General features: G+C 34.3%; 1 protein-coding gene across 1 annotated transcript in view; it reads left to right on the top strand.

Moving 5' to 3' along the window:
- The first annotated feature begins 11500 nt into the window (after positions 1-11500).
- The window catches only part of LOC143249276 (inactive tyrosine-protein kinase transmembrane receptor ROR1-like), a 147192-nt gene continuing 137359 nt past the window's right edge, over positions 11501-21333 (top strand). The window contains exon 1 of the mRNA XM_076498834.1: positions 11501-12269. Within this exon, the coding sequence (XP_076354949.1) occupies positions 12176-12269 (94 nt within the window). The 5' untranslated portion in view covers positions 11501-12175. The remainder of the gene's footprint in view (positions 12270-21333) is intronic.

Genomic DNA, 21333 nt, shown 5'->3' with positions numbered 1-21333 from the left:
TTCAGCAAAATAAAGTAGTGAAATGATAAATACAACGCAAAAGGTTTTTGTTTTTTTGACATAACACAGACAGTTACTTAACGCAAACAAAAGACAATAATACTTCACGATAAATGCAATTAGTTCCTGTGTTTTCGTGCATTAACATTACAGAATTTCTAAAACTTTATCAACTTATATTCCATTTATCACGGCTGTTTTTACTTCACAGTTATTATTAGGACTGCATAATAAGTGATTGGTGTTTTGGAAACATGGACGTACAAAACGTGTGACATAATCGAAATGCTTAAAAGGTTGCTAATTTTAAACATGCCTTAGAATGCTCAACGGGATCAGAATAAAATACCTATTGGGTTTGTCAGAGGATACTTCATACAATCAGAGGCAGGAGAGAAGTCGTTTTTCTAAGGACACGTAACACAGTCAGAGACAATAGGACAGATGTATATCAAAGATAAATTACTCGGTGTTTTTGTTGCTTTTTAGAGCAAAGCTACTCAATGGGTTAACTGTGCTCTGTCTGCTATGAAAACTCGAACCTTAAATTTTGACATTAAAGTCCGGAAACTTGTCGATGACTCATCGGAGGACAAAGAAACGAAAGATAAACAGCTACACGATGAGAGAAGGAAGACATACCTGTTTCGTTTGTTTAAGACATCTAACGCGAATTGAATACGAAGGAAAAATTTTGTTTAAGGACATCGTATAGGATGAAAGAGAAAAAAAAACAATTTAAGTTTGAAAATAGTTATTTAACAATTTGTGAATCAAATAGACCAGTTTTCTTCTTAATGTGTTAATCATGTTCGGAACTCTAACTCAAATCAACCAACTATTTTTTCTCTTTGATTGCCTTAGGCATTTTAAACCAATGTAATCCATTTTTTGTTATTGTTTTTAAGTACATTAGTTGTTTTGAACCTAAACAAGTACTTTTTGTGATTGGCTTCTTGATTCGAACTAATCAGTTCTTTTCTTCTTTGGTCGTCACGACTGCTGCTAAAAAAACTTTTACAGTGGAATAATAAGCTACGAATATTTTGCACTTTTTTGCAACTTATGATGATCACTTGAAAATAAATTATTTGCCTCATTCTAAGCGTTTTGGAGAATAATTTGCAACACTTTGATAGATTTTATTTACTCTTAGAAAGATCGATTGAAACTGTTCTCTGCGATGTACTAAGGATGTATAGGACTGAGTACATGTCCATCGAGCAAATTAATACCTTCGTTTACTGATGTTTTCCCATCTTCTAAATAAGAGAGTGTGAATTATATGGACTCTGGATCTACGTAATTATCAACCGTTCTTGTATAATATTTATAATTTTTATTTGTTTTTTATACCGCAGTTTTATATAATTGGTAGCGTCGATAATGCTGTAGCTCTCGATTTATTGGATTGGAGGGAATGATATATAAACGTTTTAAGTCATTTGGATATATATATATCAACTATTATTTCAAGGCAATCACAAATTTTAGATGTTTTAACAAAAACATAACAATAATAATTAAGATGTATCACAGAAGTATATACCAAGTGTAAGAATAGCAAATAATGACAGTTGAGAATATTACCTAACTTGCTTAGAAAATCCAGTTTGTTGTATCCTCTTCATACAGGTATACAAGTCAGCGTAAATTCAATAAAGTAAAACATGCTTTATTGTCGAGAAGTTTGTTCGTTTCAGAAAGATAGCATATATATGACTTTAATTATCCGTTTTAAAGCTACACCCCAGTTACCTAAATGTTAAGGTTACTTCAACAATAAGCCATCTGTGATTGTTTGTTTGTTTTTTAATTTCGCGCAAAGCTGTACGAGCTGTAAGACTAGAGGGAAGGCAAGCTAGTCATCACCACCCACCGCCAACTCTTGGGCTACTCTTTTACCAACGAATAGTGGGATTGGCCGTACCATTATAACGCCCCCACTGCTGAAAGAACGAGCATGTTTTGTGTGACCGGGATTCGAACCCGCGATCCTCGGATTACGAGTCGAACGCCTTAACCCACCTGGCCATGCCGGGCTTCTTTAGGAGGAAACGAAACATATTAGTTATAAAATAAGTTGACAGCAAAACTCCATGCTGTTTGTAAACGTTGTATTTAACTACAATTTCAGTAAGTTGGAGAACTCTTAATTTTTAGGTTTAAGGAAGGAAATTTTGACGCTTAAAACTTTGATGCAAGCATTAGTTTACCTTTTAGCTAAAAGGTAACATATTTACCTACCTCTTCTTGTGGGCTGCCAGTTTGTCCTTTCCTGTGATCTCTATATCCACTCATTTGTTTTTAATTATAGACTTTGTAATATTTTGATAAGATTTACAAAATAATGTGTATCTATCTTGAATAAACAGAATTACGTACGATGTTTATTTCATTCAATTTAGTTGTTATAATATTTTAGGATTATTTTCTGTCAGCTGTCCATATATCTTTATTTACCTTTATTTAGCAAGTAGCTAACACTAAAAATAAGAAAGTTTGTTCAATATATATAGGGATAGTTGTGGTCCACGTGTCGGGCTGTGAATCAGTAGGTTTATATTACTTAATATGCTCTGTATTTTCAGCTATGAACGCTTTATAAAAGTGACATGAAATACTGTTAGTAGGTTTAAAGCCCTTGTGAAGGAGGTACTGATGGCTGGCTTCCTTCTGGTCAGTAGCTCAAAATTAAAAATATTATGCCTAAACCAAGGATTTGTTTGTTTGTTTTTGAATTTTGCGCAAAGCTACACGAAGGCTATATACGCTAGCCTTGCCTAATTTAGCAATGTAAGACTAGAGGAAATGCAGCTAGTCATCACCACCCACCGTCAACTCTTGAGCTACTTTTTTAACAACGAATAATGGGATTGACCGTCACATAATAACGCCCCCTTCGGCTGAATGGGCGAGCATGTTTGATGTGACGGGGATTCCAATACGCGATCATCACATTACGAGTTGAGCGTCCTAACCACTTTTGTCCATGTTGGGCCAGAACCAAGGTTCTCTGGCCTAGCTGTTTAGTCAAGTGTACATAAGGCCATTCAGGTTGAAAATTTTAATTAATTTTCAACACAGGTTGGTCACGCTATTAATTAAGCAACAATTAATTAGCTTTCCAGTTCAATGTGTAGTCATGAATACGTGTTTGTTTGAATCGAAGCCTGCAGAGGGGTGGGATGGACATCGTTTGACATATTTGTTCACCTCCCATTTTTGTAATTTCCGAGCCATGCAAAACGAGAAGCTAAAGGGCAACTCTTTTATAAGCTGTAACTCAGTCTTAATTATACATGCCTTTATGGCATATATTTCTGACATTACCACTGAATAGTGCGTTTAATCAGTAGGTTTTACGCAGTTTATCTGTCAGTTTTCTCATGAAGTTTTAAATGTATTTTGATAAACATTGGTAGGAAAACTGTATGGATGGCGATGCGGGATCCAAATAGTTGCAGCTTGGATGTCCTAGGTGGAAGGATCCAGGAAGGAATTTAAACCCTGTGTGTTTTCACTAATGGAGAGGTGTGCACAAAGAGCTCACCAGGAAAAGAAATTACTTGCACCAAACAGTGACATGTGAAAGTGTCTTTCTGTTTCAAGAAACTGACGTTTTTCATCATACATGCTATTTTCTACAGATGATTACATATATTTAGCAGTTCACAGTCTGCTGCGTGGCAATCGTGCAACATTTTAGCCTTGCCAATACCATATATGAACTTCTTGTCATCTTTACCACGGAAAGCGTACGGGAAAGGCTGACAAGGACAGTTTTATCAATTCATGGAAAAGCACCCATTGACATGTAACTCCTATCCCAAAGCTATTCATCAGTGTAGGTCTGAGATGAGGAATTAGAGTTAAACTAGATGATATGACACATGCACTCTTTTAACTCATCTATGAAGCCATCAGACAGTCACAGGGAGTAGGTGGGATGACATTATGTGACTTATGTGTTAACAGGCTTTTCCTAAGATGTGAAAAGGAATTATTGGACATTCATGTTGTTACTTTTTAACGCTACAAACTCTTTAAGTTGAGGTGTCTTTATTACTTCTGTGGCTCTTTTTTAACTTTCCTTGTTATTCATCCTAATCTCTGAGTTTCCTTAGTGGTATCATTGTGATTATACTATATTTCGAAAACATTGTATGATATTGCAGTTAATATATGTTGTTTGCGAACGCTTTCTGAAATGCATTTGTTGGTACAGGTCAATTCGGGCAGTTTGTCTTCAGCTTTTCCTTTAGTTTCTTTTAAACATTGCTGTTAGTCGCGATGCTTTGTTTTTGTGGCTTATTTATCCATTTAATTCAAACAGAGATGGCGAGTAATTCTCGATAGTTTGCTCAGGATTGATGCCCTTGTCAGGAGCCATTGTCAAGAGCCATTAGTTTAAAAAGCCATTTCAGGTTGGTCACTTCATTAATAAACTACTTCTTTTGTTCTTAAAGAAGATTTTTCTTCTGTATTGAGTATTTTGGTATAGATGACATTAAATGACCAGTAAAGTGTAATCAAAACAGGGTTTGCTCTGTATGTTTGTGTCTTTGAAACAGTTGATATATTTAGTTGTGATATACTTAGTCATGGCCATTGTAGTTTTTTAAACGAAATAGGAATGGAACAAAACTATTCATTATGACAATGAAGAACAGCTAAGCACCTACATGCCTTTTACTCTTACAATACCTGAATTTTCCCCACCGAAGGTTAAATATTTTTAAAATTTCTGTGAAATGCCCCCTGGACTTTTGTCTAGACGCGAAAATCCTCATCCACCTCTCCACGCACCAAATTTCGAATTTCATAACTTCCATCCTGCGCTGTTGTTTCAGTCTATCTAGCACACTTGCATAAACAATACTTTTAGATACAATTAGAAATGTATTGAATGTTTTAACGAGTGTGCCAGTGCTTCATAGGCATAAATAAAACTTAATTTTTCACAAAAGAAGTTCTCTCAAATACAAAGTTTCCCTTTTGGATTCTTTATCAGGAGGGTTTAAAATACCAAAAAATAGGGTAATTTAATATACAACAACTCTCACAATTTGGACCCGTGCTTCTGAAAAATGGTATAAAGTTCACACAAGTTAGTTATCGATAACACTATGTAACACAAGTTTTACTTTTTCTTGTTTCTGGACAGAAATTGTTATTTCCCAATTACTTATGCCTAAAGTAAATGGAAAAGACCTATTTTTTCTTCAAACTTTGCTTTTGTGACCTGGGTAATGAAATTTTCAAATTTACCCACTTTCCAGAACATTCCAAGTAGATTCAGTGCTGAGTAGTTGATAGAGAATTTTCTCAAACTTACAAGATTGTTGTAGAACTTACGAGAATTTTCAAGAACCTTTTAGAATTTTCTAGAACTTTCCATAGTAATATATATACAGGGGCTCACCACTCATCACTTCAGTTTAGTTCTAGCTGCCTACGTGAACGCATAGACCTATCTGATTTTATCAGAGATGGCATCAAGAAGCTGCAAGCGTTCTCCAGACGCATTATGCTATGTATGTGGCTAATTTATCAAGACAAGAGCGAAAAAGTACTCTGTGACAACATCTGATAAAATGTGTGAAGCCTACAAGGCATATTTCGGCATGCCTTTAAGGGATCAAGCAAAACCCTGGGCACCTCATTTTACCTGCGAGCACTGCAAAAAAAAAAAAAAAATTCTAGAAGGTAAGACGGACAATTGTTGCTTGCTTGAATAGTAAGATTTATATTATACAAATTTTAAACCTTTTAAAATTTAAATATCTTTCTCTTTAATTTTCAATAGTATAGAAAAAATATCACATACAAAATATTTTGCATGAGCCTCTTACACATTAGTTGTGAATGAAATAAATTTATTCTTCATAATAACAATTTTATTTTGCTCTTTTGCAGGATGGTACAGAGGGTAAAAGAGAGTCATGAAGTCCGCTATTCCAAGAATTTGGCGTGAACCAATTGATCACTCAAGCAATTTCTACTTGTGCATGGTGGACCATTCAAAATGTCGGGCTAGCAAGAATGCATCTGCTATCATGTATCCGGACCTTCCATCATCCTTTACCTCAGTGCCACACTGCACTGAGCACCCTGTACCCACTCCGCCAGAGAGAAAGTAGCCATCTTCAGAAGATAGCAGCAAATTAGAAGAGGAGGTAGACGCTGAAGATGCAGATCACAATTTCAGAGTTGCAGCTGGTGAGAGAAACCCATACTGCCCCAACAAAAGAGACCTCAATGACTTGATCAGAGATCTTAGTTTAACAAAGTCAAATGCCGAGCTTTTGACATCTAGGTTCAAGGAATGGGATTTGTTAGATGAAAGTGTGCAATTAACAAGTTAGAGGAAGAATTACTGACATTTTTTCACAAAGCAATACTGGACTTTTAACCAAGGAGTGTACAACGAAAACATGATGGGAGACTATATTTGGGGGCTGATACGTGAAAGTGATTTACATTACAGTCTCAAATCTCAAAAAACTATTCATTTCTAAACATTTTTGTTCATTTTTGTATAACTTTAGTGTAAATACATGCAAATTTTGATTCATATATTGTTTTATTCAGACCTTATGTAAATGAAAATCTGCAAATTTGCCCGTTTTTACATAGAAAATAGGTTAATTTCTAATTTTCATTATCCAGGTCACAGAAGCAAAATTTGAAGGGAATAATGGCCATTTTCTGTATAACATAAGCAATAAAGAAATAACACGCACTAACCAGGAACAAAATTTGTGTTACATAGTGTAATTTAAGAACCCATATTTCCATGCATAGCGAGTTTTTGAAATCATTAACTAAATTGGAGAAATTTGGGGATTGGTGTGATTAATTAATACCCTTGTACAGAAAATGGTCATTTCACCTCTAGAACACGTATAGAAATTCTCATTCAACAGTTTTGTCTATTTTTGACACTAAAACCATGTGAACTTTTCCAGAAAATTTTAAAATTTTACTACCGCCAATTTTTGTTCAGCAATGGAAATAAATTAGTACAAGTAATATTTTTATCATCTGTGTAAACACAGTTTGATCGTATAAAAACAATGTAAAATATGCAGTAAAACGTCTTTTACAAATATCCTGTCGTAGAAAGCAGTAAGGCCCCTCTTTCATTTCATATGTAGTTACAACTTATGTTTAAAACTTATTTCTCTTAATTCAGTACATAATGTATGCAGTATTTGTAGTTAAAATGGCTCGAAATTCATTCTCATAGCATTAAATTATCAAAATATATCGCTAGTAAAGCGGTACGTCTATGGATCTATAACACTAAAATCGTGGGTTTGATTCCCCTTGGTGGGCTCAATAGATATCCTGATGTACTTTGCTTTGAAGAAGACACAAACAAACAATCAAAACATATCTAGAAGACATCATCCCAGGCTATCCGCCCCCTAGAAACAGTAATATGGTAAAGGCCTGAACACTAAAAAATTTGCTCCCTCCGGAAATAGTATTTCGTTATTATTCGTTGCTAAGGGAAACAACTCTTAAAAATATTGTACACCTCAAAGTGCAGTAGCAAACGCTGAACTGAGCACTTTTGCCACGCACTCACCTAGCGACCGCAACTATCGGATCTTCTCTTATATCTCTAAAATTTTTCTAGTGCTAGCTACACGGAGCAACCAACTGGAATAAATTCAATCAGCGTCTACATAACTAAGGCAGTTACCTACTTCTTTCTAGCTGTAAACAAATAATTACTCTTGGAAGCATGCCAAATCAACAGTGAATGAGAAAGCATATCGATTAATAACGAAAAATATCTTCTTCCTCTACATCTGGTCACAGTTAAGAGTAAAACGTTTACAGCACATGTTTATGAAATATCGCCTGTTAATCGAAGAAAAGCAAAATTTTCTTTGCTTTTCGCTTAGGCCATTTTTAAATGGATAAATAATTTCATCATAATTTATCTTTATGTGAGATAACAAAATAAATATAAGAACAACTTACTCACCCAAAATGCTGTTAAAAGTTCAAAATCAGCTTAGAATATAATTAAAGAAATTATGACAAAGTACGTATGTATTTTTATACTCTGCATATTGATAACATAATAACGTTATAAAAGTCAATCAAAACTAATTATTTCCAGAAAACAAGAAATCAATGATTTCCTGGAAGCATTATAATAACAGTTCAGATTCAACATGGAGATTATTATTGGGCTAACATTAAATTTCGTACTAAATAGGATATAATAATCCAGTATTAAAGTTAAGTAGAAATAGAAGCTCAAATACATATATAAGAACCGGACAGAGAAAACAACCAATTAAAAATTAAGAAAAAACGAGAAAAGAGTGAAAGCTTCTTAGACAACGCTAAGTACAGCCTAGATGATAATGCAACGTTTCTCACGGTTGGCTGATTATATGTTTCAGTAAATATTATTATTATTTTACACAAGTTTTTTATACATGATAAAATTTCAATGGCAACATGACTTAAAAATAGCGAACTTGATTAAATCATCAAAACTACCAACTACAAGTAATGATATAAAAATGCTAGTTAATCATATCTGTTTTGAGCAATAGATCCTCCTATTAAACAGTATCATTATTCGTGTGTGTTTGGATAGAGATGTATGTAAATAACATTTTAAAAGTAAATATTCCTCATGCTCTGAATTTTGTGTTCTATACAGGGTGTTGTTACAAAATGGTAATATGCAGTTACAAGTTATATCTTCAGTTACACAATGCATTGTCATAATAGTTTGAATTGTTAATATTAATAATTATTCTACAAAAAATAATCTGCCATTTTTTTTGAGGGCTTGTGTGTATGTATGTATGTATATATTTTGTGACGGATTAACTACAATATATCTATTTTCATATCGATGTTTGTGTAAGTCAAAATGATATTTAGAAATGTACATAACTTATAGTGTTAAATCTGGTTTGCGAAATTCCAGCCTATTCATTAAAGTTGTAGAAGATTATTGAGTGTATGAATCAATAATGTGTAAACACTAGTGTATTGTTTATATTGTTGAGTAAGCTGAAGTTTCGAGAAACTCTCTTCACGTCTATAAATATAAACCAACGCGCCACATCAAAAGACAGTAAACATTATTGGTTTGCCGTAGTTAGTAAGGTATACACATCAGAAGCTATAACTGTGATTAACACTTATCAATCGGTAGCTTTAGATATTTGACCAGGAAGATTTATAAATTTTGAACATTATAAACCGTTTAACTTAAGCAGATTAACATAGAACAGCAGGACTTTTACAAAAATATTACATAACTTCAGCGATGGAATAACAATACAGAGCTAACCAGTTATCTTTTAAGTGAATTGTATTTACAACAACTCGAAAATAACTCGCTCATTTTGAACCCACGATAAAACATCAAGGAAGTTCCAGTCTGGAAAGAAGATTCAATATTGTTTGTAACATTGCAAAACTGTTGTACATAAATCATTATTTGTAATAACCGTTGTCACGTATTTTTTGTACATCAAAATATATTTATATTAAAATACTGTGTATATCAATATTGTTTGCAAGTATCAAAAATTCAATACTGTAACGGATTTACCATTATACGTTTATTTTAATAAGTACGTGTCTTTCAGTTTGATGCATGTGACGCTTACTGTTGGATGTGTATTACGCATGTCCCGCCTATTCTCTAAATTTCTAGAATCTTGCGAGTAAGATTCAGCAATAGTTGTTTTACAAAAGCGCTAGCTTTTTTTCGATCATTACTGAACATTTGAGAAGCTCGTCTTAAACTTTTATAAATCAACTCGCTAAGAGACATATTATAATTGGTCAACGTCAGTCAGTATACTGTAAGTTTCGGAAGCTATAACTGTAATTAACGTTTATTAATAGGAAAACTACAGAATCTGACCAGGAACGTGTATAGATTTCGAACATTACGAACCGTTTAACTTCAGAGAGTTAACTTAGGTGATTAATATTTCTACGAGGACATTAAATATCTTCGTAGGAAAAGTCAGCTCGTAACCGGTGTGAGGCCAGCCAAGAAAAACAGCTTTAGCTTAAGTGAAGTGTAACAATATCAACTTAAAATTAATTTGCTAGTCGTGGACCTGGATCGTCGATAAAATATTGAATTTTATACCGGATATAAGACTTCGTATTGTCTGTAAGTTTGTAAACATTTTTATATATAAATTATTATTTGTAATTACCGTTATTATCAATTGTATTGTTGTTTGTATATTAAAATGTATTTGTGTTAAAAAAATTGTGTGTATCAATTTTGTTGGCAAATATAATAAATTTAATACATATCGATATTCAGTTAACTTCTAGATTAAAATAAAAAATTCTAGCTATTTGAAATCATAGTGCGTAATATAATAAATTATAATACGTAACAATACATATCGGCATTTATTAAACTTCTAAATTTAAATTTTCGCTAATTTAGCAGTGTAAGACAAGAGAAATGCACTAGTCATCATCACTCACCGCCAACTCTTGGGCTTCTCTTTTACCAACGAATAGTGGGATTGACTGATACATTATAACGCCTCACGGCTGAAAGGGCTAGGATGTTTGGTATGACAGGGATTCGAACCTGCGACCCTCAGATTACGAGTCAAGTACCTTAACCACGTGGGCATGCCGGGCCTTTCCTCTTGTTTGCATTAGTTTTTTTCTAAGTACGCTTGATACATAAATACACTTAGCATCAGCTGTTTGGTTTCACGTTTTTCATGGTTACTCGAGAAGGGTAACCATTTTATTCCTGATAGTTCAAAGGCGTACGAACTACCAAGTGATTAATTTCAAACTGTGTTATTAGGGAGCATAAAAAACATAAAAATAGGCGTTACAATAAAACAAACAAATTGATATAAAATAAACCAGAGGTTTGGTCTGAGAAAGAAACCAAAGAACCGTTATACGTGGATAAGAATATTTATAAGCTAATACTGTTTCTAGAAGTTATATATACGTGTGTATGTGTGATGTGTTTGTAATATCGCCTGTTTTGTAACTTTAGTGATACGATATTAGGGGAGTGTTGTTTAATAAACACATGGAAATAAAAAAGAGATTAATTGGTACATGTAAATGATAAAAAAAAACTCAGTAGAGTATTAAAATTTCTTGATGAACTTTGAACTTGCCTCTGTACACAATATTACTATACTTGAAACTGTATGAGTTAAAATAGTACAAACAAATCCATTACAGAAGTTTCTGGTGAGTTTGGGCCACTCCTACTGACCTGCTTGGCTCCGTCCATTTTGTGGATGTCAATCATTGGTGACTCTTATTTCAACAGTTTGGTTTTCTACGGATCTCCTTGTTTTGGTTCGGCTTCCCTAAGCGAACGACTTATAAACCATGATTGATTGCTGTTTCTGTCAACCAAGCCTTTCTCCCCACTGTGAGTGGATGCTCCCGCACGAAAATCCTTCCTGTGATGTGAGAATGAGCGCGTGAAGCACGGGCATTTGAGGTCACTAGCTGAAGTAACGAGACACGCCGTACCACCATGGCTCTGCGGTCTTCTCGCATGAAATAGATTTGTGACCCTCGGGCGACTAGGGTTAGTTTATTGCAGGAATTAACTTTCCCCGTTGTTCTAAAAACTAAAACTAAAATCCTCATATATAGTTTTACTTGTTAATTTTTAAACTTACTTTGTTCAAACCTTATAGGAAACTAAAAGGTGATGAATGAATGTCCACCTGTGTGCGATACTTTACAACGCTGAAATACAGCAGCGCCCTCATACGGAAAAGCTATACAGATCTTGTAATTTGTGCTACACGCAACAATCCATCTCTTACAAATCTCAGCTGTTTCCGAGAGGAAAAGCACAACGTTCTGACGTCTGAGTGCCAACCGGTCGTAAGAAAGACTTCTGCAACTTGGGTCTCGAGTGCAGCTAGCCCGTAGGTAGGGCAGTAAGCGCACGGCCAGAGACCGACGAGCGCTGGTACTTTCTCTGGCAATTTGTACATGCTTGGTACGTGTTAGAAGATTCTAAAACATCGCACGTCTAAGAACTACAAATTTGAAAAGACGCTGAATACGAAACATTGTGCTATTAAACGAAGCAAATTTGTAATTGTGTTATAAGACAATAAATTTTCGCAATCTGTCAGTGAATTTAGTTTCAACTATGTTGTTTCAACTGGTGGTTATATTGATGCTGATCGTGTTGTTGGGAGGCGTCGTCGTGTCCAGTGTCAACGTTCCTTCTCCAGACTCTCCTGGTAAGTGTAACCCTATCCTTTCTTAATTACTCTAAGTGCCGCTGTCTAGAACCAGGCTCTTTAGTAACAGATGATAAAGACAGTCGTTTATGTGGAACAATTACTTATTAAACGGGTCGCTTGGGACGTGATCCAACTAGAATTACCAATTGACAAATTGCTCTAACAATGAGTATTTATTCTGATTGGACCCAGCATGGCCAGGTGGTTAAGACACTCGACTCATAATCCGAGGGTCACGGGTTCGAATCCCCGTTCCACCAAACATGCTCATCCTTTCGGCCGCGGGGGCGTTATAATGTGAGGGTCAATCACACTATTCTGTGATAAAAGAGCAGCCCGAGATTTGGCGGTGGGTGATGATGACTAACTGCCTTCCCTCTAGTCTTACACTGCTAAATTAGGGACGGCTAGCGCAGATAGCTCTCGAGTACCTTTGCGCGAAATTCAAAAACAAACAAACAAACAAATATTGTGATTGATAACATTCTTCTCCGTATTTTAGTCAAACTGATTTGATTGACTGTTGGCAGTGTTTGATGTTAAAAACAAAACTACACAATAGGCTATTTGTGCTGAGCCCACCACGCCTGTGAAAATATTTTTAGCGTTATAAGGGAGCTGTTTGAAGAGCGAAAATGCCCGTATGTTTGTTTTATTGCTCTCCGAAGTTAATATCACTTATAATAGTTTCAACAGTATTCATATACATTTCATTTACATTCGTTTAAGCGTGGTAATGTGTGAAACATCTGTTTTCTTTACGAAACAGAAACCCTAGCCTGCGTTGTCTGCGTGACTTTTACAACTGCATGTAACTTACGTTTATACAGGACATTGGTCAAATATACGTCCGAAGTAAAATCAAGAGACACTAGACGTGATAGATGTTTACACAATTTTATTTGATATATACTTTCAATATATTATTTACTTGGATTGGTTAAAGTTAAGCACAAAGCTATACAATGGGCTGTTTATGCTCTCTCAACCGTGGGTATCGTATTATTGTAAAGAGTAGTTTGCTGGTTTAACATAGAGCTATAATATTGAGAATGATGTTGATCATTGTTACACCCATGAGTTAAAAGTAGATTCAGCTCATCCTGAATTTAAACTTGATTGCTGCCATCGTCTAGCTGTTTGTAAAACATTTTAAATTCTGAGTTATAATAACACAAGATTGTTGTTTTGCTCATTTTGACACAACATTCCCGAAGTCTGAGAGGATTGTTTAAATTGAAATGTTTGAGTAAAACTGCTATAATTGCATATGTAAGTCTGAAAGGACTGTTTGTTATTGAAGCGTCTGGGTGAATCTGTTATATTGTGTACCTTTAGTCTGAAAGAATTGTTTGCTGTTGAAGCATCTGGGAGAATCCGCTATATTGTGTACCTTTAGTCTGAAAGGATTGTTTGTTGTTGAAGCATCTGGGTGAACTGTTATATTGTGTACCTTAAGTTAAAAGGACTGTTTGTTGTTGAAGCGTCTGGGTGAACCTGCTATATTATGTACCTGAAGCCTGAAAGGACTGTTTGTTGTTGAAGCGTCAAGGTGAATGTGCTATATTGTGTACCTGAAGTCTGAAAGATGATTATTGTTGAAACGTCTGAGTTCAAGTTTTAATTAAGTTGATTCTTTTTGTGCATGTGTTTGTTGACAATTTTTTTCCTCTTGATGATTTAATTAAACACGTAATGCACTATCTTACCACAAAAATTAACCATACAACAATCACGAGGTCTTGTTTAAGTCATCCATCTACGTCATCTAATTTAGGCATTCAACACGAATCATGAATAATTAAACATAGCATTCTTTTGAGAGATTATTAATGTGCACCACTCCATATTAATACAGAAGAGGCAATTAGAATAGATTTCACACAGGAGAAATTGAGAACTAATACTGAGAGCGTGAGTTCAGTGTCAAATTTAATTGTCAGTTTCCCTTTTCCCCTCGCTAGTATGAGAAAAATTACACTAACTAGCCGTTTTCCTTTCCACACGTCATTCACTTTGAAAGAGTTAATAAATTAGAGCAAATGGGCATGTATAAGAACAGGCGGGTAAAATTAAGCTATATTCTGAAAGCTTTGTTTTCGGTATAATATAAATTAATTTGAAATATTTTCATGTGAATCAGTTACTTGCTTTAGAAAAGCTGATGTAAAATTTGTTTCGAAAATCGACAAGGTATTTGTTATACGACGGTCGTTATGTAATATTGCTGCTTTTAGTGAGTTTCGCACAGATAATCAACCTCTGACAATTGCCGAAATGGTGTACAACACTTTTTACACTATAAAAATTTGTTTGTCATCATAGCGATAATTTAGTAGCCAAAGGTTCGTGATTATTGTGTTATCACACCTTCTAAAAGTTGTTTGGATTCCCACTTTACTGTTTTCTTCTTATGTGAGCTATATCCTTGAAAAGTTTAACCATGGTTACTACTTATGCTGACACTCCTTTCTAATCGTTATTAATCATCTATTCTTCCGGTTGTATGATATAGAAGCTCATATAATCGTAGATACTTTATAGTAAGCATGCTATACCTGTTTCTATCTACGCTATTGTTATAGTGTCGTAGTTATTCACAGGGAATATTTGGCTTGCAAAAGTTATATCACTTATAGGCTTCCGTAATTTTGTTCAACGAGCGCTTTCCACTAGCTATGGAAGTTAGATAGTCAGCACTGAATTAGTTTTTTTGTATGTTGATTATTGATTTTCAAATACAGTCTACTGTACTTACCTTATGGATTCTCTCATAGGATCAGCTATATATAACACAACTGACAACATTATATTACAGAAGTATCTTGTAAATTCGTTGAACTGCCAATTAATGTGACGGATGTTGTTTTATCCGACTTTTTATTTGACAAAATGTATCTCAGGATGGTTGGTATGGGTATTACTAAGCTGTCCTGAGATACATTTTTACTTCAAATGGATTTCTCGTCATCGCGAATTTTAATTTGACAGTTCCTGACAAATGATGAAGGCAAGCAACTGTCAAAAACTGGAACACACAGTTTCTCCAAGAAGAATATCATTTTGAAATAATTAATTAATAGCGGAGAGACTATTGAAGAATAGAGAGCAACTCCTTAACTTGCGTAATAAACGTCATTTTCAGTGCAACTTTTTACAATGTGTTTATACATTACCAGTTAACAACAAGAAACAGTTACCTCATCTCTGTCATTACTACTAAGTATGTCATTACCGATTTTAAACAATGTTCACACAAACATTGAAACTTTTCAGTGTATTATAACACACCTTTCTTTAATTTCACTCAAGAGCTATTATTAGCCATAATTTGTCACAAATACATATGTGTTTGACATATTTCTGGACGAACCGCTGGACCGATTGCCACCAAACTTAGCATATATCTTTAGGGCTTATCAAGCAGCAGCACAGAGAGTTGGCATTCGGATCTGACTTAAGATATCGATGTACACGTCTTACACTCACGCTGTGGTCGTTTCACCTGTTCCGAATCAAGATTTCTAGTTTGCTGTTTGGCCAGTTCTCCTGAATAACGAACTGTTTAGTTCAATGGAATTATAATTAATGATACACGGTTTTAGATGAAACAACTAATGTAGTGTTAAAAATATCTACCCTAATTCTGATGCCTTATGACAAAAATAAATATTGATAAAAATTACCCCTCATGAACGCAATCCTGTTCACATTGTAACGAATTTAATATTATGTATTTATTTTAATATTTACGTTTGTTTCAATTTAATATATATATTTAGAAATGCATGTAACTTATCGTGTTAAATATGTGTTGCGAAAGTCCTGCCTGTTCTCTACTTTTGTATAAGGTTCTCGAATATGTTTTACATTGTTGCCGACTGAACTTTCGAAATCTACAAACTTTCCTAGTCAAATACCTGTAATTTTCTGATTAATAAACTTTATCACCCATATAGATTCCTAGGTTTATAGTATACTAACTGTAACAAATAAACAATATTAAAACTGCCTGTCCGCGTGTTGCAATTGCTACCTTTTATAATCATTAGGCGAGGTGAATTGACTTCGAACGTTAGTATTTCTACGAAGACATCAATACCAGCGGAAAAACTCACGTATGAAGGGATAACTAGCTTTCCCGTTTAGTGAAGTATATCTGTGTATCAATATAGAATTAATTCACTCGTCGTGAACTGTGGATATAATATTCAGTTCCAGACGAGAGAGAAAACTCAGTATTGTTTATAAGTTTGTAGAACTTTTGTATATAAATTATTATTTGTAATAACCCTCATTATGAACTGTATTGTTGTTTGTATAGTGAAATATATTTGTGTTAAGAAAGAAAATTGTATATTTCAAACTTGCGGCCCAGCATGGCCGCGTGGTCAAGGCACTCGACTCGTAATCTGAGAGTTGCGGGTTCGAATCTCCGTCACACCGAACATGCTCACCCTTTCAGTCATGTGGCGTTATATTGTGACGGTCAATCCTACTATTCGTTGATAAAAGAGTAGCCCAAAAGTTGGCGGTGGGTGGTGATGACTAACTGTCTTCCCTCTAGTCTTACACTGCTAAATTAGGGACGGCTAGCACAGATAGCCCTCGTGTAGCTTTGCGCGAAATTCAAAACAAAATAAAGCAATTTCAAATTCCTAATGCTTTAATCTACGAAGGTCCTATTTCCTCATCACACCATATGCTTATATCGTTTCAGAAAAGCAATCAACAAATATAAATATTTTGACTCTAATATTCCTTTTAAATTAATCATCTAGATGTGTTTACTTTGTGGATTTGGATTTTTGCAATGTAAATTACGCTTTCATAACACGTTATATCAAACACACAAAGAAACTGACTCATTCACTTTACGCTCCACGACGTTTAATAATCAGGCTTACGTTCTTTTTATCCCGCGTTTGTCTAATATTAGCCGAAATACACTAACTTCTTTGATCTTCCTATTTTCAACTGTTGAACTCTTAAAATCTGGGCAAAATTCTGAGATAAGAATATATTCAACTTCAAGACTTTCGAGAATACAGTGTGACCAAACACTCAAAAAATTCACGAACAAAATAAACGTAGCAAAAATTAACTGAGATAGTTTGTTTTACATTCCAACGTTTTGACAACGACTATAAACCACGACCGAGAATCTAAACAAATAGTTAATATAAGTGAATAAGTTATTAGAAGGCTAGTTGCCTCTCCTCTAGTCTTACACCATAAAATTAGGGACGGCTAGTGCAGATAGCTATCGTGTTGCTTTGCGCGAAATTCAAGACAAACCAAACCAACTTGTTGGCAAATGCAATAAATTTGATACGTATTGACATTAACTTAACTTCTGAATTCAAATGTCCGGCTACTTGAAATCGTAATATGTAATATAATAAATAGAAGAAGTGGCCAAGATAAAGTGTAATATGTAACAACACTGTAACAGTAGTAGTTAAGTTGCTTTTGCTAACTAGGCTCGTGCACTAAACATGCTTGCTCATTTATCTGTGAAAGCGTTATAATGTGACTGTCAATTCGTTGGTAAAAGAGTAGCCCAAGAGTTGGCGGTGGGTGGTGATGACTAGCTGCCTTCATTCTGGTCTTACACTGCTAAATTAGGGACGGCTAGCGCAGATAGCCATCGTGTAGAATTGCGCGAAATTCAGAACTAACAAATAAACAATACTTTTGTTAATCAAGACACACACGGTAGTGTCCTGCAGCCAAAACAATATACAAGAGACACTGTGTTTTATTAACAGGAGTGATAATAGTAATTTTGTTCCACTTCTATCGTTCGGATTGTGGTAATCCAAACTAAAACATATTTTCAGTGGACCTGCTACTGGACCTTTATTTCACTTATGGAATTTCAAGTCAATCTATTAAGAAATACGATAGATGTAAAATATTTAATTTTGATTCAGTTTCTTCGTGTGTTTTTTTTTATTTAGCGCCGCAACTACCTGTCAGAAAATGTAATCAACTTTTATGTTTATCAAATTCGGTACATTAACGTCTCTTTATAACCTACAATTAGGTATAACATTTGGTCTGAATACAACCCATATATGCAAAGTTATTCAACAAAAAAACACCCAATTTTGACCAATAGTTTTGTGCATGCCTACACAAACTGGTAGCTAAACTACTAGCATTGATAAGCACTTTACAGCAAATATTCATTCATTAGTTAGCTAGGCCGCATATTTGGTTTTATTCACTATCATGTCCCAAGTTGAACAAAAATAGCAGCATAAAATGTTATAGCAAACTGCTATAACATTTTACTTAATGATATCAGTGCAGCTACCAGTTTTCCCGCCAATTTTGATTTCATTCCATTAAGTCTTTTGATAAATCCTATTTTTTGTCCGCCTCTTTTTTCACCCCTTATTTTCATTAGATATAAATAGTGTCAACTATTGCTTTGCCTTTCGTATTTTGGTTGGCCTCGTCCGCAAAGTACATATTAGATATAGTGTAGGTTGTATTCTTTATTTTCCTTCAGAAGGAGTTCGGTGGATTATCGGTAAGTTTACGGACTTAAAACGATAAAATCCAGTATTAGATTCCCCGTGGAAGCAAAGCGCAGGTAGCAATGAAAACAACAACACTTATAAATTTTTTTTAATTTCATTTAGTGAAATGTTTCCGTTTAGTTCTCTTTACTGGAACACGTAACTTGTTAGTTAAAATGCATAAATGGAATTTTAATTTTTTAACCTCAGTGGCGCCTTATGCGATCTCTGGTACTCAGTTATAGTCTACCTAATTTTGAACGTAGTAATAGGGTTTTAATGCGATATTTTATAATGGGCCCATAGCTGGAACTACAGAACATGTTTAGCGTCGTTACATGTTTAGCCCAGACTTTACCGTTAGCAATCTAAGACACGTTAACTACTAGGCCATGCTTTGCATATTAAAAATATGAATTAATATAAAATGTTCATAATCAGCTTTGTATATTTACATAAGCTGTATCTGTAGTCTAAAAAAATCATTAAAGTACAAGAAAAAACATATTTCTAAATATCCATACTCTTTTCATCTAAGAAATATATGTATCCAATATTTATCCAGTAACCTAACAGATTCTGCATAATTCTGTTTATGCCTCGTTAGTGTTAGCATAACTTTTATAACTCGGCAGTGAACTAACTGTTTCTAAAGATTAAGTCGGTGGCGTGGAAACACCCGTATGATACAGCTGGATGTGTCTATTGTGAGAAACACCCGTATGATACAGCTGGATGTGTCTATTATTTATTGTGAGTTGTTTGTTGTACGATCTCCGTTTTATTGACTCTTACTTCTTTTTTCTGTTAAAGGGAGCTGCACCAAACATAAGCCAACACAATACTGCCAGTTTGTTATTATACTGTGCATATTTGATAAGCCCCGCAGATACATTTTAGAATAAGGAAGGCTGATTGTGGTTGGTTACCATGGGGTTTACGTACGCTGATGGGATAGGTTTATGATATCTATACATACAGGTAACATTTGCAGATGAACGTTCTTGTAGGTGTACTAACCGTTGTTATTGTTCAGAATAACGGTATAAAAATATGGATAAGTCATTTAAAATTCACTAACTAGGACAAAAAGTAAAATACGTTTTATAGTTACGTTGCATTTAGCAACAACATTCATATTTCAGTGTTCCTTTATTCTTAACAAAAGCCATTATTATTTTAATGTCATTTTAAATTCAGCAAGATCAAAAACATATCATTATTATTTTAACACTGCGGAACCAGCGCAAGAAATTATTCATGACTTTATTTTCATGACTTTATCAAAACCTAAAGGAATGTATTAATAAACTGCGTATTCTGCCGCCATTAAAATAAAGTAGGTAATATAAAAGAAATAACTTTTGTGACGTTTTGTCTTCAAAATATTCTGTGGAACCATTGGAAGAATTGCTATTGAGGTTGGAATTATTGTATGCGTTTGAAGTCTATTGGTTTTTTTCAAACCGGAATTTTATTCAGATTAAAACAACGATTTACGCCCAAACTAGTCAGATCTTATCTATTAACATATTGGCTTACGCAATAACTAGACTGATTTTCCCTTTCAAAAAAAAAAAAGTTCTATAAATCCCGTGCAAAACGTTTATTGCACAATAGTACCATACAGGTTCTCTACGTGGATTAAAATATTAGCAATATAAAAACAAATCTGATGATACTGATTATATTTTACTTTATTTTCTTTTGGATGTTAAGTCTGATGATATCGTCTGAAAACAGCAGTTGAAATATGGTTCTCTCCAGCATATTTTGTGAACTACGAGATAATAATCGTTTTATTCTTAATAAATTAGGTTTAGCCAAAACTAAGCCTCAATTACCCAAGCATTATGAAGGTAAATAGAATTTCCTTTATGGTGATTGCTGGTCTGTTTAAAATAAATAAACGGATTAAAATAAACAACAACACCCAAAACAAATTATAATTTAAAACAAATAAACAAGAGTTTCAAGACTTACAGCGATAATTACTTGTGTCATGCTTGAAACTGGCCCCCCAGCGGCATGTCTGCGGACTCACATAGCCAGGTTTAATACCCTTGGTGGGCAGAGCACAGATAGCCCACAGTGTAGCTTTGTGCTTAATTGCGATCAAGACCATAAGCAACCTCTCCAAATAGAATATGTCACACAATGGTATAGTAGAGAGGAAGGAGAGTTCTAACACGACCATTCCCTCCCTGCATGCAATGGAAGACAAATGGCAAAAAGATTTGTATAATGTGTTTGGTAATAATATAACAAGGTAGTATACACTTTTCAACAGGTTCGTATTAATAGAAACTCGTTAGTTAATGGAAGTTGATTGACAGTGATAACTTCTAATGAGATGTGGTTCCGTATAAAATCTTGCTAAATAAAATTATCACAGACTCCTGTAGGTTATTTCATTAATTGGACAAAAATATTTCCATTAATATCTGTATTCAAACAACGTTAAAGTTTAAAAGTATTAAATATGTATATTATTTTGATAACGATGCTTTAATTTTTGACTAAACAGCTGC

This window comes from Tachypleus tridentatus, chromosome 4, assembly GCF_004210375.1.
Source record: "Tachypleus tridentatus isolate NWPU-2018 chromosome 4, ASM421037v1, whole genome shotgun sequence".
NCBI classification, from domain to species: Eukaryota; Metazoa; Arthropoda; class Merostomata; order Xiphosura; family Limulidae; genus Tachypleus; species Tachypleus tridentatus.
This window is presented reverse-complemented; position numbering and strand designations above follow the sequence as displayed.